The sequence below is a fragment of the Oncorhynchus tshawytscha genome, linkage group LG14 (genome assembly GCF_018296145.1).
Source record: "Oncorhynchus tshawytscha isolate Ot180627B linkage group LG14, Otsh_v2.0, whole genome shotgun sequence".
Lineage (NCBI taxonomy): Eukaryota > Metazoa > Chordata > Actinopteri > Salmoniformes > Salmonidae > Oncorhynchus > Oncorhynchus tshawytscha.
This window is the reverse complement of record NC_056442.1, coordinates 30,088,492-30,114,151: the sequence shown is the minus strand read 5'-3', so window position 1 is coordinate 30,114,151 and position 25,660 is coordinate 30,088,492. Positions and strand designations below refer to the sequence as shown.

Genomic DNA, 25,660 nt, shown 5'->3' with positions numbered 1-25,660 from the left:
GCATAAAATATAGGGAATAGGGTGCCAGGTTGCTGGTGCTGCATGCATGCATGTGAAAGGCTTAGAGCTTAGAAAGCTCTTATGGCCACTTAAGACCCAACACTATCTACCATGTTAACAGCTTTTTAATGTCTTACTAATGAGCTAGTTCAGCAGGCTAAAGCCCCCCATATATTTTTATAGGCTAAGAGCTGTCTGTGAGGGTGACAGAGGAAGCCGATAAGATGTAATGGACAAGACACACCATAACCAACATTAGCTATGCGCAGTAGATCACCTTCTGTGTGTCGAGGAATGGTGGCGATTTAACATGTAGAATAGACTGGAAATGAACCGAAAATAGCAGCAGATGTTATGTGGTCGGAGGCAATATGACTTCCATCTGCTACTTTTAACCATTTGTCGGTGAGGTTTTGTCCTTAAGATACAACATCCATCCTGCTGCTGGGTTTAGTGGAAATATTCATATTCACCGTATTTGGGGTTCTTGGCTAGCTATGAGACCACGTTAACTCTGAGACCATGTTAGCTATGAGACCACGTTAGCTGTGAGACCATGTTTCGCAGGTAGATCAGCTTTAAAATTGTAGATAGATTGTAGCTTCCATCAATGTAATTGTCTGCATCACTTCCAATCCCCCATATAATGTTTTGCAAGTATATACAGTACCTGTCAAAAGTTTTTCTTTACTTTTACTATTTTCTACATTTATTTGGGCTGCAATTTCTGAGGCTGGTAACTCTAATGAACTCATCCTCTGCAGCAGAGGTAGCTCTTGGTCTTCCTTCTTGCCGGTCCTCATGAGAGCCAGTTTCATCACAGCGCTTGATGGTTTTTGCAATTGCGCTTGAAGAAACGTTCAAAGTTCTTGAAATTGTTCTGATTGACTGACCTTCATGTCTTAAAGTAGTGATGGACTGTCTTTTCTCTTTGCTTATTTGAGCTGTTCTTGCCATAATATGGACTTGGTCTTTTACCAAATAGGGTTATCTTCTGTATACCATCCCTACCTTGTCACAACACAACTGATTGGCTAAAATGCATTAAGAAGGAAAGAAATTCCACAAATTGACTTTTAACAAGACACACCTGTTAATTAAAATGCATTCCAGGTGACTACCTCATGAAGCTGGTTGAGTGTGCAAAGCTGTCATCAAGGCAACCGTTAAAAGCATTTCCAATGCTCTCACCTCAATTTGAATTATATATAGCTTTAAAAAAAATCTATATATATCTTAATTTCCATCATTAACAATTAATATGGCTGAAAAATCTTAAATCTAACATATATTTTGATTTGTTTAACCATTTTTTGGTTATTACATGATTCCATATGTGTTATTTCATAGTTTTGATGGCTTCACTATTCTACAATGTAGACAATTGTAAAAATAATGAAAAACCCTTGAATGAGTAGGTGTGTCCAAACCATTAAAAAGTACCATAGTAATTGAGTGTCCATGATATTTGCATTGCAACTAAGTAACCCTCCAATTGTTCTCCACTATTACACCATTTGGGTTGTCATCCCAGTGACCAGCAGGCCACCCCCATCCCCCCGGATCCCTAGGCTCCCCGATAGGCCAGGACCCATCCTTTGAAAAGAGCACACGGTGCCACACCACAGAACAGAAGCAGAAAAACCGCTAAAAGCATTTTCAATGCTCACCCCTCAATGTGCTTTAGATATAGCTATTAAATATATATATAGCTACTATATATATCTTTATTTCCATCATTAACAATTAATATGGCTAATAATGTCGACAGTTCAATCAAAGGATTATTACCTATAACCAGGTATGCCATTGCAAGCAATTATTATTTTAGCAAACAATTATTGTGATGCATCCTATATTGCCTCTAACATCCTTACCCCCTAGCAACAGATGTGGGATACACACGCACACAAACACACACACACACACACACACACACACACACACACACACACACACACACACACGCTCAACCCCTTTTCCCACAATCAACTATAAGCTCAGATGCTCAACTGTTGTTACATCCCAGAGCACCAACTCAAGAAAGGACTTGATTTACGAATGCATATACAGTTACAGCTGTTTGAGAAAGCATGCAAGATTGAGCAAAATTGGCAAAAATTGGGAGATGTCACCAATGTCAAGTCCTAGGTGATGGAGATCAGCTACACCACCTTCCCCTGAAACACACACACACACACACTGGTCCCTCGTTGTGACCATGTTCCCAAGCGTCTCTGTGCAGTCAGACCTTTGATTATTTTGTGCAACCAGGGTCACAATAATATGCCCCCTCTCTGATTGTCCGAGTGTGACCCACTTCCCATGGGGTTACTGCAGCTAGTGTTGCCAGCACTGCCACTACCTGCGTGGGGGTACCCCACCGGGAGCCACACCGGCTACCTACAAGGAAATTCAGCTTTGTGAATTTCCTTGTATATTATGCTCTCCCATCAGGGGGCTCTGGCTTTGTAGGACCAACCCTGCCAGGCAGGCTCAGAATCTTGAAGGGACTGTGCTGCTCTAGTAGGTCTCTATGCACATTCCTCTTTCTGTTTTGGCTGCAAATAGGCAACTTACAGTAAGCACCTATAAAAAAGATATGGACTTTAGTGTATGTGTCGCTCAGGTGGGTGTCTAGGGTATAGGCTTGGGGACCGTTCCATCATGACAGGACAATAAATAAATAAATAAATGATGTATAATTTATTTTAAAATGTATCCCTCATCCGCACAAAATTGAAAGCTCTCTCGCAACCCCTGCTCACAGACTCTGGGATATGCAACTGTTTCCTTTCTCACTCACTTAACACCACACTTTTCCAAACACAAAAAACACAAACCGCCCCTTTCATCACAATACAGTACCGATGTACTGTGCCTTCTATGTCTTCTGTTTGCTGTGTTTCTTTATCTCCACCATGTTGATTGAGTACTTTTGTGTTCTAGTTCGTTATATTTGAAGTATTATTTGACTAGTTATCCTTTCTGCTAATGCCGTCTTATCCCTTTACAAAATACAATACATGGACATTTAAATCATTATTTTAAAACATGCCCTATCTTGAATGGTATAGTGTAGTTATAGTTCATTTAACCATTGTCTCATTTTATTGCTTTTCTATCTATTTTTGTAAATTATTATTGCATTCCCTACCATGGCTACTATTTGGCGTTCCCATTATTCGACTCCTCTATAAGAACTTTGTAATTTTTAGAATAGCCATGGAGTGAGCAGTCTGTGTCTCGGAACATTTGGTTGTCAATATACAGTTTATCGACTACGAGAGCTACACGCTTCCCTTTTAATCTATTCTCCTTGAAGATTGGATACATAACAGGTTCGCTATGAGACCGTGTTAGCTATGAGACCATGTTAGCTATGAGACCATGTTAGCCGTGAAACCATGTTAGCTATGAGACCATGTTAGCTGTGAGACCATGTTAGCCGTGAAACCATGTTAGCTATGAGACCATGTTAGCTGTGAGACCATGTTAGCCGTGAAACCATGTTAGCTATGAGACCATGTTAGCTGTGAGACCATGTTAGCCGTGAAACCATGTTAGTGAGACCATGTTAGCTGTGAGACCATGTTAGCTGTGAGACCATGTTCGCTGTGAGACCATGTTCGCTGTGAGACCATGTTAGCTGTGAGACCATGTTAGCTATGAGACCATGTTAGCTGTGAGACCATGTTCGCTGTGAGACCATGTTAGCTGTGAGACCATGTTAGCTGTGAGACCATGTTCGCTGTGAGACCATGTTGGCTATGAGACCATATTAGCTGTGAGACCATGTTAGCTATGAGACCATGTTAGCTGTGAGACCATGTTAGCTGTGAGACCATGTTAGCTATGACCTCCCAAGTGGCACAGCAGTCTAAGGCACTGCATCGCAGTGCTGGAGGCGTCACTACAGACCCAGGTTCGATCCCATGCTGTATCACAACCGGCTGTGATCGGGAGTCCCATAGGGTGGTGCACAATTGGCCCAGCGTCGTCCGGATTGGGGGATGTTTTGGCCAGGGGGGCTTTACTTAGCTCATTGCACTCTAGTGACTCCTTGTGGCTGGCCGGGGGCGTGCAGGCTGACCTCAGTTGAACAGTGTTTCCTCCGACACATTGTTGCGGCTGGCTTCTGGGTTAAGCTGGTGGGTGTTAAGAAGTGCAGTTTGGCAGGTAATGTTTTGGAGGACGCATGACTCGACCTTCATCTCCCGAGCCTTCATCTCCCGAGCCCGTTGGGGAGTTGCAACGATGAGACAAGATTGAAATTGTGGAGAAAAAGGGGGTAAAATACAATTAAAACATTTAAAAAATAATAATAATAATAAAGCTTTGAGACCATGTTAGCTGTGAGACCATGTTAGCTATGAGACCATGTTAGCTGTGAGACCATGTTAGCTGTGAGACCATGTTAGCTATGAGACCATGTTAGCTATGAGACCATATTAGCTGTGAGACCATGTTAACTATGAGACCATGTTAGCTGTGAGACCATGTTAGTTATGAGACCATGTTAGTTATGAGATCATGTTAGTTATGAGACCATGTTAGTTATGAGATCATTTAAGCTGTGAGACCATGTTAGCTGTGAGACCATGTTAGTTATGAGACCATGTTAGCTATGAGACCATGTTAGCTGTGAGACCGTGTTAGCTGTGAGACAGTGTTAGCTGTGAGACGGTGTTAGCTGTGAGACGGTGTTAGCTGTAAGACCGTGTTAGCTATGAGACTGTGTTAGCTATGAGACCGTGTTAGCTATGAGACCGTGTTAACTGTGAGACCGTGTTAGCTATGAGACCGTGTTAACTGTGAGACCGTGTTAGCTATGAGACCGTGTTAGCTGTTAGACCGTGTTAGCTGTGAGACCATGTTAGCTGTGAGACCACGTTAGCTGTGAGACCACGTTAGCTATGAGACCACGTGAGCTGTGAGACCACGTTAGCTATTAGACCACGTTAGCTATTAGACCGCGTTAGCATTGAGACCATGTTAGCTGTGAAGCCATGTTAGCTGTGAGACCATGGTAGCAATGAGACCATGTTAGCTGTGAGACCGTGCTAGCTGTGAGACTATGTTAGCTATGAGACCGTGTTAGCTGTGAGACCATGTTAGCTATGAGACCGTGCTAGCTGTGAGACCGTGTTAGCTGTGAGACCGTGTTAGCTGTGAGACTGTGTTAGCTGTGGGACATGTTAGCTGGTTGTCAGAACCGGGTTGAAACCCAGTCTGTCCTGTTATCTGGCTGTGCTGTCCAGCTGCAGCTATGATTGGGCTAAGATGAGACCAGCCTGGTTCCTCCTGGATGTTTACCAGCATGTCTGACTTCCTGTAGCCCACAGCCCAATCACAGCTGGCCCCATACGTCACATGACAGCCTATTATCACCTCGTAAATCTCAGCAGATCTCAATAAACTTCTCTTTCATTCTCTCTCATCGTGCTAACATCGATGTGGACGGTCATTACGTTGGAGAGGAAAGAAAGGAACGTAGAAGGAAACCAGACGTGACCATTTGGTTTGGAGTGAGAGAGTTGAGCACTAGTCATTCCTACTAATGCCATGTGTTCTGTGCCACATAGAGGGAGCTATGGGCTGTTGGAACATAATGAAGATGATGAGAAAGTCTGGCTGCATCTCATATGGAAGCCTATGTACTATATGTCCAGGGCCTTCTGGTCAAAACGAGTGCACTATATAGGGAATTGAATGTCATTTGGAAAGCAGCTTTTTGTGTTGTAACACTCTCATAACTCTAGTCACGGGAATACTGGAGTAACGGCACAGTCTTAATGATTTGATATTGAAGTTCTTTTATTTTTAGTCGTTGGTCTCTCCACTAGCTGCAGCTGGTCTGAATCAAGGGCTTTGTTGGGGTAGATTTCCCATGATTCCTGTGGTCAATCTGAGACACGGATACACACCCTCCCCCACTGACCAATAGCACTGAGTGTATTAACAATGACTGCCAATATACCTTCAATGGCTGCCTGTTGGCCAGGGTGATTGAGAAGGCAGAGAAACCATTCTCCAGTACATGTATTTTAATGGCTAATTAGATTGTCTTAGAAACACATGAGAAAGCAAAGGCTTGGGACCCAGAGTGAGTCTCAGTGTCATAATATTGGCGTAGGGCACGTCACAAATGGCATCATATTACCCACATAGTTAGTGGCATCCTATTACCCAAAGGTAGTGCGCTATATTGGGAATGGGTTGCTATTTGGGACCCAGAATGAGTCTCGGCCTTATACAGAGAGTCTGGGACCCAGAGTGTAATATTGACTTGGCTTCTGTTCCTGTGTTATGGTGGTATGAAACATGCTATCAAAGGTCAATATTTGGGTTGTAAAGTCATATATTTCTTGTTTTATCCATTGACTAGGTACGTAATTACTGTAATATCAATAGGAGGCCTTACTAAACTCCTGTGGCCTTTTTTTACCATGACAACATGGCGGGCCATATTAAATGGTCTCATCTTGTTCGGGGGCCTTGTGTTTGACAACCCTGATCTAGGAGCTGTCTGTCTGCTAAGTCTTTAAAATCAGTTATATACTGAACATCATACTCTATCTACTGTATGTACGTAACTTCTGTTTCTCCCTCAGCCAATCGGAGCGTTGAACCCCAAGCGTGCAGTGTTCTATGCAGAGCGCTATGAGACCTGGGAAGAGGACCAGACCCCCCCATATCACTACAACACCCACTACTCCACCGCTAACTCCACCCTGCTCTGGCTGCTCAGGATAGTAGGTACTCTGTACCCCATCCACCCAATACCCTGTTCCCTGTACCTGGAAAAGGGGTGGTTGATCAAACAAATATATAGGTTCATTATCATTTCTACACTTTCTATCTGACTTTAGACTTGTGGAGACAGACGTGTCATTCTTTATCCAAAATAAAATATTCTAAATGGCAGCTAGTACAGTAAGTTAGTTAGATATTGAGTCACACAGTCCACACAGTTGAAAGCACATTGATACCACCTAGTGTTTAGTAAATACCAGTGGAATCGAAATGGTGAGATATAGGGTTACCCCTCCTGGGGTTTGTCCATATCTGATATGTTAGGCAGCTCGTTAATTGGAGAAAGCTTGATGGGGAGTCAGTAGCACCCCCCTGTCCTCCCTTTGCCTGCCACTCTCCCCCTCCTCTCCGCCTCTCCTCCCTATATCCCTCCATCAGTCCACTGTCTCCATCTCAGACTGGGAACACCACATACAGTATCAGCAAATTAGCACCGTCGCTCCCGGCTACCAGGAAGCACAGTAGTTAATACTCCCTAAGGCATTGTGGGTAATGTACAGTGGACAGACAGACAGACAGACAGACAGACAGACAGACAGACAGACAGACAGACAGACAGACAGACAGACAGACAGACAGACAGACAGACAGACAGACAGACAGACAGACAGACAGACAGACAGACAGACAGACAGACAGACAGACAGACAGACAGACAGAAACGCATGCACGCTAGTCTGGCACAGGAATATCAGATATACAGACACAGAAACACATCATTGATAAAGAGGTCAGTGGAACTCAACCCAAACAATGGAAATGCCATGGAAACGCGTGGAGGAAAGATCCCGAATCTCCTCATTGCCCCCCAGAAAATTATTCTACATTTAGGATATTGTTTATATGTTATGCAGCCAAAGTCGGACTTTAGTAATCACATTGTGGGCCTGTGACAATACATGACAATCATGACGGATTTGACAAATATTCACTTTGTTAGATCAGATTTGTCGAATGTGAACCAATCTGGCATCCTTCTTCTATCCCCCACAGTCTGCGTTCCATTGACCTCTTTACCGAATCTAGGGTTCCAATAGAGATTCTCATTGCCCTTATCTCTGTCACAACCAGTAGAATTCAGCCATTAGCTCTCCTTAGGGGAGCATAAATTATTCACTCTGAACATGCAATAGAAAATCTAGTTCACTGACAGTATGGTTTGGTATGGAGGTGTTATCTGTGTTCTGATATTTGTGTGTGTTTGTGTGTCCATGAAACATCCTTTGCTCAATGTAAAATGTATGTATGTTTGTTCTTGCAGGAGCCTTTCACCACGTTCTTTCTGAATGCTAACAACAACAAGTTTGACCATCCAGACCGGACCTTCTCAGCCATCACCCGCTCCTGGAGGCACTGCCAGAGAGACACCTCAGACGTCAAGGTGTGTGTCTTTGTGTGTGTGTGTGTGTGTGTGTGTGTGTGTGTGTGTGTGTGTGTGTGTGTGTGTGTGTGTGTGTGTGTGTGTGTTTGTGTGTGTGTGTGTGTGTGTGTGTGTGTGGGTGGGTGCGTGGGTGTGTGTGTGTCCATGAAACAACCTCTGCTCAGCTTAAAATACTCTGCATCTACAGTGGGTCTGATGCATTCCCTGTTCATCGGTATACAACCCAGAAGGAAACGTCACAATAAAACATATACCATGAATTATAAATAACACTGTGCTCAAACTCTGAGGAACAGAGACATGGTACACAGTGAATAACTAAAGCACTTACAAATACATAGTTCATTTATCGCTTATATTTTTTTAAAACTTTACTTTAAAAACAAAGGAGTGCTGTACTGTATGTGAACAAAGGCTGAAGACAGAGAAAGAAAGAAATCCTCTCAAAGGAGCAGTCAGAGGATGTGTCCCAAATGGCCCCTATGGGTCCTGGTCCAAAGTAGTGCACTATATAGAGAATGGGGTGCCATTTGGGATGCAGCCAGAGGAACGCTGAACCACCACAGCCACTCTGTAACACAGCGGGAACAGCTCTGACCTCAAAGTGTCAGATATTTCTAGAACACCCCACGTCGAGTTAGTGTTGCCCCAGGCAATTAATAAAGCATTAATGACAAAAGCTATTTAAAATGTAGTGTTTTATGTCCGGACAGGACTTTTCCTGGGCTCGGCTTGTGGTGGAAAGGGAGAGAGCAGCACACCAGCTAACATGCCCTGTTAACAAATACATGCTACTTTAAACTACTTGTATGTCTGTCTGCCTGTCTGTTGAAACACACAGAACATGGCTGCTGGTCTATCAGCACGAACAAGAGAGTGACAAGATATTACAACAGCAGCTGTGTTTCATTATTCTGCTAAATTGTTTTACCTACACACACTCAGTTCTACCTACACACACTCAGTTCTACCTACGCACTCAGTTCTACCCACACACGCACTCAGTTCTACCTACACACACAGTTCTACCTACGCACTCAGTTCTACCTACGCACACAGTTCTACCTACGCACTCAGTTCTACCTACGCACTCAGTTCTACCAACACACACTCAGTTCTACCTACAAACACTCAGTTCTACCTACACACACTCAGTTCTACCTACACACACTCAGTTCTACCTACGCACTCAGTTCTACCTACACACACAGTTCTACCCACACACACACAGTTCTACCCACATACACAGTTCTACCTACACACACTCAGTTCTACCTACGCAATCAGTTCTACCTACACACTCAGTTCTACCTACACACACTCAATTCTACCTGCACACACTCAGTTCTACCTACACACACTCAGTTCTACCTACGCACTCAGTTCTACCTACAAACACTCAGTTCTACCTACACACACTCAGTTCTACCTACACACAGACAGTTCTACCTACGCACTCAGTTCTACCTACACACACAGTTCTACCCACACACACACAGTTCAAATCAAATCAAATTTATTTATATAGCCCTTCATACATCAGCTGATATCTCAAAGTGCTGTACAGAAAACAAGCCTAAAACCCCAAACAGCAAGCAATGCAGGTGTAGAAGCACGGTGGCTAGGAAAAACTCCCTAGAAGGGCCAAAACCTAGGGAGAAACCTAGAGAGGAACCAGGCTATGTGGGGTGGCCAGTCCTGTTCTGGCTGTGCCGGGTGGAGATTATAACAGAACATGGCCAAGATGTTCAAATGTTCATAAATGACCCGCATGGTCGTATAATAATAAGGCAGAACAGTTGAAACTTGGAGCAGCAGCACGGTCAGGTGGACTGGGGACAGCAAGGAGTCATCATGTCAGGTAGTCCTGGGGCATGGTCCTAGGGCTCAGGTCCTCCGAGAGAGAGAAAGAAAGAGAGAATTAGAGAGAGCATATGTGGGGTGGCCAGTCCTCTTCTGGCTGTGCCGGTGGAGATTATAACAGAACATGGCCAAGATGTTCAAATGTTCATAAATGACCAGCATGGTCATATAATAATAAGGCAGAACAGTTGAAACTGGAGCAGCAGCACAGTCAGGTGGACTGGGGACAGCAAGGAGTCATCATGTCAGGTAGTCCTGGGGCATGGTCCTAGGGCTCAGGTCCTCCGAGAGAGAGAGAGAAAGAGAGAATTAGAGAACGCACACTTAGATTCACACAGGACACCGAATAGGACAGGAGAGGTACTCCAGATATAACAAACTGACCCTAGCCCCCCGACACATTAACTACTGCAGCATAAATACTGGAGGCTGAGACAGGAGGGGTCAGGAGACACTGTGGCCCCATCCGAGGACACCCCCAGACAGGGCCAAACAGGAAGGATATAACCCCACCCACTTTGCCAAAGCACAGCCCCCATATCTTCAACCACCAACTTACCATCCTGAGACAAGGCTGAGTATAGCCCACAAAGATCTCCGCCATGGCACAACCCAAGGGGGGGCGCCAACCCAGACAGGATGACCACATCAGTGAATCAACCCACTCAGGTGACGCACCCCAGTTCTACCTACATACACAGTTCTACCTACACACACTAATTTCTACCTATGCACTCAGTTCTACCTACACACACACAGTTCTACCTACACAAACACAGTTCTACCTACATACACAGTTCTACCTACACACACTCAGTTCTACCTACATACTCAGTTCTACCTACACACACTCAGTTCTACCTACATACTCAGTTCTACCTACACACACTCAGTTCTACCTACACACTCAGTTCTACCTACATACTCAGTTCTACCTACACACTCAGTTCCACCTACACATACTCAGTTCTACCTACACACACTCAGTTCTACCTACACACATACAGTTCTACCTACGCACTCAGTTCTACCTACACACATAGTTCTACCCACACACACACAGTTCTACCGAGTTTGCCAAAAGGCACCTAAAGAACTCTCGGACCATGAGAAACAAGATTCTCTGCTCTGATGAAACCAAGATTGAACTCTTTGGTCTGAATGCCAAGCGTCACGTCTGGAGGAAACCTGGCTCCATCCCTAAGGTGAAGCATGGTGGTGGCAGCATCATGCTGTGGGGATGTTTTTCAGTGGCAGGGACTGGGAGACTAGTCAGGACAGAGGGAAATAGATCCTTAATGAAAACCTGCTCAGGACCTCAGACTGGGGCGAAGGTTCACCTTCCAACAGGACAGCGACCCTAAGCACACAGCCAAGACACTTAGGTACACAGTTACCTACATTCACAAAGTGTTACATACTGTCGTGACGTTGTATTAGTTAATGTTACGACTGTTGTTCATCGAATGATTAAAAGTTTCTAATTGCGTGATTAACTGAATCAAGCAATTATTAACTCATTAACCTGGGGCACCATGGGAAAACTAGATTTTTATTGAGTTTCTATTTTCCAAATTAACTCAAAGAATATCAGAATATCGATTTTACAACAGCCGCTAATTAACCAGTTACCTCTACAATCTCGTTCTGAACGTCGTATAGCCCGTGAATCTGCACGGACCCAGGTCTCACCAATGAGTTTGTACCACACCAATCTTACACATAGACAAAACACATTACAGGCTTTTGATTAGAACTCAGTATAAAGGGCCAACATACTATGGTGTGTGTTACCCAAAATGGGGGTGTCAAAGAGAGAGAGGAAAAAGAAAGTACACGAGAGAAATATACATTTGGGTGAATTTGTCAGCTATGCTATTCTAACCCTAGCCTTGCCCCAAACTGCCACTCTTATGGGTTAGAATATAATGATGTAATTAGGTGGGGATTCTCTGCGTAGACCGTTCAGGGGACCGTTCAGGCTGCTCGATGACGCACTTCTCTGGCGCACCTTTCTGGTCGTCCTCACGATGTCAGTGTCCTTTTGGCTTAGGAGTCTGTTCCCTCACCCTTGCTCTGGAAGGAGTCTTCTGAGGATAGACAGCTCTGTAGCTCAGAGCTCACAGCATAGGAATGAAACCTTTTAGATACCACGATTCGCTGGGATTGGATGCTAGGGGGTCCGGCTTGAATTCACCCGCTTAGACACAGCTACTCATCCGTAGCTTGGGTAGAAAAATATTTATTTGTCTTCAAACTTGTGTTGCTTTCTGGGTTCGTTGACTTTTTAGCGCTTGGCTGCAGCTTGGGTCACGTAGTCTTCTCTGGAAATTCTTTACTCACAGGTTTTATATCCTTGTGTCAGAAGTGGGCGTAACTGCCTTTAGGGCAATTCTCTGGGCGTACCAAGTTATGAGGGCAAGGTCTAGATTTTACTCAAATCCAATTTTAGACATCTAACTTCACATTTCATCTTTCCCAAAACATTCTCTTTGATTTGGATATATTCCATACAACGTACAATGTATAAACATCAAACATGTACTAGGAAAACTCTTCACGTTACAACGTTTTCGTAATAACGTCATCTATTAACCTTTAATAACAAAACAAAAATGACATACATTTTCATATTCCATCTATCGTCATGACCACCATTGTGGCTGATGGAAAACATTGTTCCAAAGTCCCTTTATTTCATGTTTAATGTTCTGAGGCTGGTTCTCTATAGTAACAGGACAAAGGAATTTGTTTGTGGCCTGAGATTTACCAGGGGCGTGAGGGGTCATAAAACCCCCACATCTTCAGACCCCTAGATCTCTCCTCCTCTGTTGGGGTTGAGAGATAATCTGTAGGGTTGTGGTCTCCTGTAACCTGACCTGATCAGGACAGTCATGACTACATAATGACAAAGAGTACAGGACCAGGGGGAGTAGGAGGGGGGCCATAACAGCGTTGAGCTGACCACCTACAAGAGCAAGTCATTGTCAAGAGACCTCGTACCAGCATTCCCCCCCTCCACTCATTCCACCCTCCTCCCCTTCACAATACATGTTTTAAGTGTTGCTCATCCGTGTGTGTGTCTCTCTGTGTGTGTGTGTGTGTGTGTGTCTGTCATGCGCGTGCATGCGTGTGTGTGTGAAAGAGGGTGAGGCAGACATGTCTGTGAGTAGTCAACAGTCCCAGTAACACCCCAGAACGCTGCCAGTGTGTCACCTGAAGGGACCCAGCAGCATTTAATATAGCTAATGCTATGGAGGCTGTTAGCTGACAGGCTCCATAGATAGCGAACAGGCTCCATAGATAGCTATCTATGGAGGCTGTGTGATTGACTTGTTAAGCCCATTAACAGGCTGTTGCTGTATTAATGGCTGCCAGGGGAGCTGGGCTCGAAAGCGGAGCTGGCAGCTTTAACGGCTTGGTGCTGAGTTATGACAGGGAAGTTTACAAATAGAGAGAGTAAGAAGGGAGACAGAGGGAGAGAGAGTTAGAGATAGGTGAGCGAGGGGAGAGAGAGGGGGGAGGGAGGGGAACAGCCTCCAATGTTGTGGTCAGTCAAAGAGTGAAATGTGACCAACACCAGACTCTGGTGTTTTATTGGGGTGTTTCCTGTCATGCCAGCTTCCTCTCTAAACCCTGCTTGTTACCCTCCTGTAGTTATCCTCCCATGGGCAACAGGCCTGGTCAAACTCCCATAGGCCTGGTAAAAACCAACAGCATCACAGAACACGACAAACACTGCTTTCATAAATCAGCCCTCATATAAGCACTGAACCAGCTAGGAGGCCCAGCACATTTTAGACACACACAGACACAGCCGCTGACACACAAACACACAGTCGCTGACACACACACACACACACACACAAGCCCGCACGCACACACACACAAACACAAAGTCACTGACCCACACACATACACACACACCTGACACACACACCTGACACACAACACATACATCTCCTGATAAACACAGGCCTAGACAGAGTTTAAATGGTTTTAAATGGTTTTCTAATGAGGGCTCTGACAGAGAGAGGAGGGAGACGCCACATTCCTGTTGTGCACATGGTCCAATTTACAATTTACAGAGGCATCTGTCAGAGAGAGAGAAGGGGAGGAAAGGGGATAGGCTGAAGCAGTGGTCACCAACCGGTCGATCGTGATCTTCAAGGCATTCCTAGTCGATCTCCAAGGGTAAATCCTTGTGCACCTTTTTTCACTGTTGGCGGTAGGTGTATTTGATTCAGCTGCCCTGCGGGCCGGGTAAACTGTTCCCATTTCGAACCATTTGATTTGGTCTACCCGGCAGACCTGGAGAGGTAAATCAAGTGTGTCTACTGCTGACCAGTCTGGTAGCTCAAATCACTGTGCCTGCAGCTTCCATATATCATAACTTTTAAAACCATGATCAGAAAACTAGATACAAGGATACAGCAGAGAGCTGCTTTTTTAATGAGTGAGGTCATGCTTAAGTTTTTATTCAACACGGTCAACACTGTTTTTATTCAACACGGTCAACACTGTTTTTATTCAACACGGTCAACACTGTTTTTATTCAACACGGTCAACACTGTTTTTATTCAACACGGTCAACACTGTTTTTATTCAACACGGTCAACGCTGTTTTTATTCAACACGGTCAACACTGTTTTTATTCAACACGGTCAACACTGTTTTTATTCAACATGGTCAACACTGTTTTTATTCAACACGGTCAACGCTGTTTTTATTCAACACGGTCAACACTGTTTTTATTCAACACGGTCAACACTGTTTTTATTCAACACGGTCAACACTGTTTTTATTCAACACGGTCAACACTGTTTTTATTCAACACGGTCAACACTGTTTTTATTCAACGTTTTTCAAAATCATAAAACGTGCTTCTCACTACTTCCACTCGCGCTACAATCAGCACTGCAGCTGAAATGAATGAGTAGCCAAGTGTATCGATAGGCCTGTGTTTTCATTATTAGTGGCTCGTCTATTTAAATGCCGAGGAATATTTCACTTTCTCTGGTCATAGGAACAACAACATGAATTTGTGCATGAGGCAGAAATAATGCAGTGCTTTTCAAGTTTCGCCATCAGGTGGAAGATAGTGTCCCCTCTCTCTGCTCAGCCTCCCTCTGCTGAGCCTGACCATCAGGTGGAAGATAGTGTCCCCTCTCTCTGCTCAGCCTCCCTCCGCTGAGCCTTACCATCAGGTGGAAGATAGTGTCCCCTCTCTCTGCTCAGCCTCCCTCCGCTGAGCCTGACCATCAGGTGGAAGATAGTGTCCCCTCTCTCTGCTCAGCCTCCCTCTGCCGAGCCTGACCATCAGGTGGAAGATAGTGTCCCCCCTCTCTGCTCAGCCTCCCTCTGCTGAGCCTGACCATCAGGTGGAAGATAGTGTCCCCCCTCTCTGCTCAGCCTCCCTCTGCTGAGCCTGACCATCAGGTGGAAGATAGTGTCCCCCCTCTCTGCTCAGCCTCCCTCTGCTGAGCCTGACCATCAGTTGCATGTACCATTAGTTGGGTCAAATAAAAAAGTGAATTATTTAAATGTATGTTCAGCTGTCTGATCTATTTTTTTTATGTAGCTTGAGTTTTGAAATAAAATATGATCTAAGAAGAAACAATACAGGCAGGCCAAAGCATAGCCGATATGCTGTGATATTGGACTAGGCCCTACTACACAAACCTCATCCCCTGAGAACTGTTTTTATTTGGCATAGGCTTACATTTTTTTAAATATATAAGAGTGGTAGATCTCAGCTTGTGTTTTGACTCCGAAAGTGATCTTGACTCAGAAAAGGTTGGTGACCACTGGGCTTAAGGGTGTCTCCAGGGTCAGCTAGTTGTTTATTCTCTTTGAAGTTGGAATCACACCAGGGAGGATCATGGGAGTTTGTTTCTTCCTCTCTGTGCCGAGGTCCTGACCCCATCACCACAGCCCTGCACTGACACACACACACACACACACACACACACACACACACACACACACACACACACACACACACACACACACACCACACACACACACCACTGAAATAACTGTTACAGCACCTCTCAACACCCATGGCCTGCTGTTTATTTGGCTTGTATTACCTTTCCCCCTGAAGTCACACACACGTACACAGTCCATTTACTCTTACTACCACCTGCCGTGTGTAATTAAAATGTGTAATAATGTGGTATAACAAAATGTGTGTAATGACCTATCAATAACATGTGTATAATAATGTGGTAATGCCTGTTTCAAACAGGAGTTGATTCCAGAATTCTACTACCTGCCAGAGATGTTTGGTAACAGTAATGGTTACCACCTGGGCCAGAGGGAGGACGGCAGCATGGTGTGTGATGTAGAACTGCCTCCCTGGGCCAACAAGCCTGAGGACTTTGTCAGGATCAACCGGATGGTGAGGAACTAAACACCTCTCCTCCTCTCCTTATCGCTCACGCTCTGCTCTCTTCCTCTACCTAACCCTCTCCTCTCCTCCCACCCTCTGCTCTCTTCCTCTACCTAACCCGCTCCTCTCCTCCCACCCTCTGCTCTCTTCCTCTACCTAACCCTCTCCTCTCCTCCCACCCTCTGCTCTCTTCCTCTACCTAACCTGCTCACCTCCTCCCACCCTCTGCTCTCTGCTCTCTTCCTCTACCTAACCCTCTCCTCTCCTCCCACCCTCTGCTCTCTTCCTCTACCTAACCCTCTCCCTCCTCCCACCCTCTGCTCTCTTCCTCTACCTAACCTGCTCCTCTCCTCCCACCCTCTGCTCTCTGCTCTCTTCCTCTACCTAACCCTCTCCTCTCCTCCCACCCTCTGCTCTCTTCCTCCTCCTAACCCCCCCTCCTCTCCTCCCAACCTCTGCTCTCTTCCTCTACCTAACCCTCTCCTCTCCTCCCACCCTCTGCTCTCTTCCTCTACCTAACCCTCTCCTCTCTTCCCACCCTCTGCTCTCTTCCTCTACCTAACCCTCTCCTCTCTTCCCACCCTCTGCTCTCTTCCTCCTCCTAACCCGCTCCTCTCCTCCCACCCTCTACTCTCTTCCTCCTCCTAACCCGCTCCTCTCCTCCCACCCTCTGCTCTCTTCCTCTACCTAACCCTCTCCTCCCACCCTCTGCTCTCTTCCTCTACCTAACCTGCTCCTCTCCTCCCACCCTCTGCTCTCTGCTCTCTTCCTCTACCTAACCCTCTCATCTCCTCCCACCCTCTGCTCTCTTCCTCTACCTAACCTGCCCTCGCCTCCCACCCTCTGCTCTCTTCCTCCTCCTAACCCTCTCATCTCCTCCCACCCTCTGCTCTCTTCCTCTACCTAACCCGCTCCTCTCCTCCCACCCTCTACTCTCTTCCTCCTCCTAACCCGCTCCTCGCCTCCAACCCTCTGCTCTCTTCCTCCTCCTAACCCGCTCCTCTCCTCCCACCCTCTGCTCTCTTCCTCCTCCTAACCCGCTCCTCTCCTCCCAACCTCTGCTCTCTTCCTCCTCCTAACCCGCTCCTCTCCTCCCACCCTCTGCTCTCTTCCTCCTCCTAACCCGCTCCTCTCCTCCCACCCTCTGCTCTCTTCCTCTACCTAAGCCGCTCCTCTCCTCCCACCCTCTGCTCTCTGCTCTCTTCCTCTTCCTAACCCGCTCCTCTCCTCCCACCCTCTGCTCTCTTCCTCCTCCTAACCCGCTCCTCTCCTCCCACCCTCTGCTCTCTTCCTCTACCTAACCCGCTCCTCTCCTCCCACCCTCTGCTCTCTTCCTCTACCTAACCCTCTCCTCTCCTCCCACCCTCTGCTCTCTGCTCTCTTCCTCCTCCTAACCCGCTCCTCTCCTCCCACCCTCTGCTCTCTTCCTCTACCTAAGCCGTTCCTCTCCTCCCACCCTCTGCTCTCTGCTCTCTTCCTCCTCCTAACCCGCTCCTCTCCTCCCACCCTCTGCTCTCTTCCTCCTAACCCGCTCCTCTCCTCCCACCCTCTGCTCTCTTTCTCTACCTAACCCGCTCCTCTCCTCCCACCCTCTGCTCTCTTTCTCTACCTAACCCTCTCCTCTCCTCCCACCCTCTGCTCTCTGCTCTCTTCCTCCTCCTAACCCTCTCCTCTCCTCCCACCCTCTGCTCTCTTCCTCCTAACCCGCTCCTCTCCTCCCACCCTCTACTCTCTTCCTCCTCCTAACCCGCTCCTCTCCTCCCACCCTCTGCTCTCTTCCTCTACCTAAGCCGCTCCTCTCCTCCCACCCTCTGCTCTCTGCTCTCTTCCTCCTCCTAACCCTCTCCTCTCCTCCCACCCTCTGCTCTCTTCCTCCTCCTAACCCGCTCCTCTCCTCCCACCCTCTGCTCTCTTCCTCTACCTAACCCGCTCCTCTCCTCCCACCCTCTGCTCTCTTCCTCTACCTAACCCGCTCCTCTCGTCCCACCCTCTGCTCTCTTCCTCTACCTAACCCTCTCCTCTCCTCCCACCCTCTGCTCTCTTCCTCTACCTAACCTGCTCACCTCCTCCCACCCTCTGCTCTCTGCTCTCTTCCTCTACCTAACCCTCTCCTCTCCTCCCACCCTCTGCTCTCTTCCTCTACCTAACCCTCTCCTCTCCTCCCACCCTCTGCTCTCTTCCTCTACCTAACCTGCTCCTCTCCTCCCACCCTCTGCTCTCTGCTCTCTTCCTCTACCTAACCCTCTCCTCTCCTCCCACCCTCTGCTCTCTTCCTCCTCCTAACCCCCTCCTCTCCTCCCAACCTCTGCTCTCTTCCTCTACCTAACCCTCTCCTCTCCTCCCACCCTCTGCTCTCTTCCTCCTAACCCGCTCCTCTCCTCCCACCCTCTGCTCTCTTTCTCTACCTAACCCGCTCCTCTCCTCCCACCCTCTGCTCTCTTTCTCTACCTAACCCTCTCCTCTCCTCCCACCCTCTGCTCTCTTTCTCTACCTAACCCGCTCCTCTCCTCCCACCCTCTGCTCTCTTTCTCTACCTAACCCTCTCCTCTCCTCCCACCCTCTGCTCTCTTTCTCTACCCTAACCCTCTCCTCTCCTCCCACCCTCTGCTCTCTTTCTCTACCTAACCCTCTCCTCTCCTCCCACCCTCTGCTCTCTTTCTCTACCTAACCCGCTCCTCTCCTCCCACCCTCTGCTCTCTTTCTCTACCTAACCCTCTCCTCTCCTCCCACCCTCTGCTCTCTTTCTCTACCTAACCCGCTCCTCTCCTCCCACCCTCTGCTCTCTTCCTCCTCCTAACCCGCTCCTCTCCTCCCACCCTCTGCTCTCTTTCTCTACCTAACCCGCTCCTCTCCTCCCACCCTTGTCTCGTCCTCCGTCCTCTAATTTTGTAGCACCAACTCCTTTTCTCTTCTATCACCCCCTCCTCCACCTCTCCTCCCCCCTCTCCCCCTCTCTTCCCTCTTCCTCCCCCTCTCCCCCTCTCTTCCCTGTGTGAGTTACTCATGCAGCATCTGATAAAGTGCTCGATACTAACGCAATCTGCAGCTGACCCAAGTGATGTCACAAAATGACGGGGCCAGTAAGTGTCCCCTATAATGTTACCTAATGCCGGACTCATCAATCATCATTTAGCTGTGTACTGTGTGTGTGGCTGTGTGTGTGTGTGTGGGTGGGTGGGTGGCTGTGTGTGTGGCTGTGTGGCTGTGTGCCTGTGTGTGTGTGGCTGTGTGTGTGTGGCTGTGTGCTGTGTGTGTGTGGCTGTGTGCTGTGTGTGTGTGGCTGTGTGCCTGTGTGTGTGTGGCTGTGTGCTGTGTGTGTGTGTTATCCCAGGACAACCCAGTACTCCCTGCAGGCCCTTTGAGCAACACGCACACACACAGAGACAGAACGTGAGCTCCCTCTCCACCCTCTGCCAGCCTCTCAACCAGTCAAGCCTGGAGGCAGACAGTCGTTCACTTCTCATCACATGCAAACACACGCATACACACACTCACAATCACACACCATTACATCCATGTACACATACTATAGTGTGCAAGTAGACCCTCATGCCTGAACACACCAAGACATGGTTATAGATATGACATTATGGGGGCGGTTCTACAGTGTTATTGGGGGCAGGACAAGGGGGATGGGGTAGGAACACACTTGACCTTTTCAGCAGGAGTGACAGAGCTGGTGGGAGGGGGGAGGTAGGGGTGGTGGTGGGGTTTAGCAGCGAGCAGAGGTGACCTTTCACTAAGCTCTTCTCTATTCTACTCCTCTCCTCTCTCCCTCTGCTCTCCTCCTCTTGTCTACTGCCTGGTCAGCTACATCTAGATCAGCCCAGCACACAGGGAGGAGGGAGATTGGGGAGGACAGGCACAGAGAGGAGGAGGGAGGTGAAGGTTGGGACAGATAGGTGGAGGGGGGACAGATTGGAGGGGAGCCAGATAGGAAAGGGGCCAGATAGGAGGGGGCCAGACAGGAGGAGGGAGGTGGAGGGGGACAAATAGGAGGAGGAAGGTGGAGGGGCAAGCCTCGGCGGGGGGAGGGCAGGCACTGTGTTCTTATCCTCTTATCTTTCAGATATTAGTATACATGTGGAATCCGTGGATGGATACCTACAGATTCATCATCTTTACTCTCCATCTCTGTCCTCAGTCATCCTGCTGGTAGACAGTGTTTCTGATCTCACTATAGCATTCTTCATTTTCTGCTTCCCTCTTACTTTACCTTTTATTATATTTCCGTCTCTCTCTCTCGCTCTCTCTCCATCCCTCCGCCACCCTCCCTCCACCCCTCCTCCCTCCAGTTCCCATCTTTGCATGTGCCTGATTCAATCGTGGTGACATGCCCCGTGGCTAGTTCAGCTCCCTCTGAGTTCGTCTCTGTCTGTGTGCTCTAGCTAGCTCCACTCTGTTGGTAGAGGCTGTTATTGTCCTGTGGGAGGGAGAGTGTAAAGTCCTGCAGCATGTCTCTATACATATCAGCTGCTAGAGTTGTAGTGTCTGGGTTGACAATAAGTGCAATAATAACGTAAGCACTGTAAATGTACCATAGTGATCTAACACAACAGTAACACTGTCTACCATAGTGATGTAACACAACAGTAAAACTGTCTACCATAGTGATCTAACACAACAGTAACACTGTCTTCCATAGTGATGTAACACAACAGTAACACTGTCTACCATAGTGATGTAACACAACAGTAACACTGTCTTCCATAGTGATGTAACACAACAGTAATACTGTCTACCATAATGATCTAACAGAACAGTAACACTGTCTACCATAGTGATGTAACACAACAGTAATACTGTCTACCATAGTGATCTAACAGAACTGTAATACTGTCTACCATAGTGATGTAACACAATAGTAACACAGTCTACCATAGTGATGTAACACAACAGTAATACTGTCTACCATGGTGATCAAACAGAACAGTAACACTGTCTACCATAGTGATGTAACACAATAGTAACACGGTCTACCATAGTGATATAACACAACAGTAATACTGTCTACTATAGTGATCTAACAGAACTGTAATACTGTCTACCATAGTGATGTAACACAATAGTAACACTGTCTACCATAGTGATGTAACACAACAGTAATACTGTCTACCATAGTGATCTAACAGAACTGTAATACTGTCTACCACAGTGATGTAACACAACAGTAATACTGTCTACCATAGTGATCTAACAGAACTGTAATACTGTCTACCATAGTGATGTAACACAACAGTAATACTGTCTACCATAGTGATGTAACACAACAGTAATACTGTCTACCATAGTGATCTAACAGAACTGTAATACTGTCTACCATAGTGATGTAACACAACAGTAATACTGTCTACCATGGTGATCAAACAGAACAGTAACACTGTCTACCATAGTGATGTAACACAATAGTAACACGGTCTACCATAGTGATATAACACAACAGTAATACTGTCTACTATAGTGATCTAACAGAACTGTAATACTGTCTACCATAGTGATGTAACACAATAGTAACACTGTCTACCATAGTGATGTAACACAACAGTAATACTGTCTACCATAGTGATCTAACAGAACTGTAATACTGTCTACCACAGTGATGTAACACAACAGTAATACTGTCTACCATAGTGATCTAACAGAACTGTAATACTGTCTACCATAGTGATGTAACACAACAGTAATACTGTCTACCATAGTGATCTAACAGAACTGTAATACTGTCTACCATAGTGATGTAACACAACAGTAATACTGTCTACCATAGTGATGTAACACAACAGTAATACTGTCTACCATAAGGGCCAGTGTAAGACTACAGGAATGCTGTAGTTATCTTTAGTTTGTTATCTTATCTTAAACACACCCAAAAAATACATTTTCCTCTCTGTACACACATACATGGCTTACAGTAAAGTGTATCTCCATTAGTATTGAACAGCTCCATGAGAAAGATGGCCTGTCATTGTTTTTAATAGACAGAGAACAAACATGATACCCGGCTGATATCAGGCTGGAGGCATTAAACCGGCTCTCCTGAGGCTCATCCTGTTTATTAAACTGCGTCCCAAATAGCACCCTCTTCCCTATCTAGCTAGTGCACTACTTTTGATGAGAACCCTGGTCAAATATATAGGACTATATAGGGACGTGGATTTTATCACAGTCTGGCTGGAGAGAGAATAGCTGCTATCAAAACTCAGGAGTCTAATATCACTGAATGCTTTAGGTTCAATAGTAGTGTTCCTCCCTGTTTGACCACACCTAGTGCAGTGGGGTTTATGTGTTGAGTAGTGCAGTGATGTTGTCAGTTGTATGTACAGTAACATAGACTGTGTGTGTAGTGTAACGCGTGTTGGGTTGTGTGGTGTGTGTTATTTTTTCCCTTGTATGTATTGTTGTTTGTGTACATTGTGTTTTCATGCTACTCACCCTGCGTGTGTGTGTGTGTGTGTGTGTGTGTGTGTGTGTTACAGTATGTGTACTGTGTGTACTGTGTGTGTTTTCATGCTGCTGGGTGCCTTTCCCCTCTAGCCCTGCCTGTGTGTCTGTGTGTTCTGACAGGCCCTGGAAAGTGAGTTCGTGTCATGTCAGCTGCATCAGTGGGTTGACCTTATTTTCGGCTACAAGCAGCGCGGGCCTGAGGCGGTGCGCGCCCTCAATGTCTTTCACCACCTGACCTACGAGGGTTCCGTCAGCCTGGACAGCATCACTGACCCCGCCCTCAGAGAGGTACGCCTTGACACGACACGCTACGATACGCACGTCACTGTCACCATGGACACCAAACCCCACCCCTCCCATCTAACCAGCTCCACCATAGATAGATAGTGCTGCTTCTGTCTAGGTTCAGTTCAGTTAATTTATTTGGTAATTCACATGAATTTGTCTTTGTTAAACCATAATCATTTACAGACAACAGGACATAGACGACAACAACCACATAAAACACATATAGAGTACACACAGATATGGGTTTACAGTATAGTTGTTGCAAATACATGATCAATACAGTACAAAGTCAAGGGTAGCTTTATTTACTATCTCTCATTCAATCCATTTACAATTGACATTATTCTTTACTACTCCTATATTACTGCAGACCCACTCACTCATTCATTCATTCACTCACTCACTCACTCACTCACTCACTCACTCACTCACTCACTCACTCACTCACTCACTCACTCACTCACTCACTCACTCACACCCAGGTCAATGAATGTTAGTCTGAAGTGTTGTTTGATATACATCATCAAGGGCTCATCTAGTGAATAGACATGGGAGTGAATCCTCTCATTTACATTTAATTAATTGACGAGATCTGAACTGTTCTCTGAGCGACAGGAAGCTGTGAATAGCTTAATTGCAGAGAGAGAGCGAGGGGAGGAGGTAGAATGGGAAGAAGAGAGAAACCGAGGTAGAGAGAGAGGGAGGTAGAGAAAGAGAGGGAGGTAGAGAGCGTGAGGAAGAGGAGGTAGAACGAGAGGTAGAGAGGGAGAGGAGGAGGTAGAGAGAGGGTGGTAGAAAGAGAGGGTGGTAGAGAGAGCAAGAGGAGGAGGTAGAGAGGAAGGTAGAGAGAGAGAGCAGGACATCGAGGGAGAGGGAGGAAGAGAGAGAGGGGGAGGAAGAGAGAAGTAGAGCGAGGGAGAGAGTGAGGGAGGTAGAGAGTGAGGGAGGTATAGAGAGAGAGAGAGACAAGGAGGTAGAGAGAGAGGGAGTGGAGGAGGTAGAAGGAGAGGGAGGTAGAGCGGGAGAGGAGGAGGTAGAGAGAGGAGTAGAGAGCGAGAGGAGGAGGTAGAGTGGGAGAGGAAGAGGTAGAGAGAGGAGTAGAGAGAGCGAGAGAGGGAGGTAGAGCGGGAGAGGAAGAGGTAGAGAGAGGGGTAGAGAGAGCGAGAGGAGGAGGTAGAGAGAGAGGGAGTGGAGGAGGGAGGTAGAGCGGGAGAGGAGGAGGTAGAGAGAGGGGTAGAGAGAGCGAGAGAGGGAGGTAGAGAGAGAGGAAGGTAGAGAAAGAGAAAGCAGGAGAGCGAGGGAGAGGAGAAGAGGTTAGTATAGATAGGGAATGCGAGGGAGATAGATAGGTACACCAGTAACAGCTGGCATGCAGCAGGAGTGTGGTGTTTCCAGTGTGATCTCCTCTCCCTGTGATATCCACCATCTGTCGTCTGCAAAACAACTCATTTATATCCCGTCACTTCCCGGGCCGCTTTTATCTATCAAGTGACCACTATGCAAATCACTCAGCTGCCTAATTACCAAACAATATGGACAACGGCTTTGCTTTCATTATTTCCTCTCATGCTTTTTCAGACAATGGCAATTATTGGAGTCATCCGGCTGTGAGGTTTTGGAAGCTGTCTGTCTGTCTGTCTGCCACCCTGCAAGGCGATAGTGTTGGGATGGGAGCTGACTGTGTAGCTTCATACTGCCTAATGGTGGTGACCAGTTGATGTTGTCTCCTTTCTGACATGTGTATGTTGGAGGGAGGACTTAGCTCAGCTAAATGCAACAGATATGATAAGTACTAATGAAGGTATGCCTGAATACCTTGAGTCCTTCGTCAGATCCTCTTATTCTTACTCCATAGCAGGTGAATAATTACTGTCTGTCATTTACTCAGGGACAGAAACCTAAGGTCAAGTCTGCAAAACAACAAATTCATCTGTGAGAGATAATACGTAGCTCAAGGAAGAAAGTTTCAATGCTTCAGACAATAGACCTTCTATCTCAAGCACTACAATTAACGATAGACATAAACCTGCATCCCATCCCACATGGCACTCTATTCCCTACACAGTGCAGTACTTTTGAGCAGAGCCCTATGGAAAAGGCTGCTTTTTGGGACGCATCCCAAGGATAGATTTGGCTGATAATGGTGGAAGTGGTGGGATCCTGTGTATTGGTGGAAATAAGGTGGCAGCGGTGGGATCCATGTGTGGAGCTGCTCCCAGTCAAAGGATCCCAACATGGTTCAATTTCAGCTGACCCACCAGCCAGTCAGCCAGCCAGCCTGTCAGTCAGCCAGCCATCCTATCAGTCAGCCAGAGAGCCTATCAGTTAGTCAGTCAGCCAGCCTATCAGTTAGTCAGTCAGCCAGCCTATCAGTTAGTCAGTCAGCCATCCTATCAGTCAGCCAGAGAGCCTATCAGTTAGTCAGTCAGCCAGCCTATCAGTTAGTCAGTCAGCCAGCCTATCAGTTAGTCAGT

The 25,660-nt window shown here is 46.6% G+C and overlaps 1 protein-coding gene across 1 annotated transcript in view; it reads left to right on the top strand.

Moving 5' to 3' along the window:
• LOC112267393 (neurobeachin-like) overlaps positions 1 to 25,660 on the top strand; it is a 338,648-nt gene that overhangs the window by 280,049 nt on the left and 32,939 nt on the right. Inside the window, 4 exon segments of the mRNA XM_042297331.1 lie at positions 6,615 to 6,755; positions 8,078 to 8,197; positions 16,311 to 16,463; positions 23,019 to 23,186. Of these exon segments, the coding sequence (XP_042153265.1) occupies positions 6,615 to 6,755; positions 8,078 to 8,197; positions 16,311 to 16,463; positions 23,019 to 23,186 (582 nt within the window).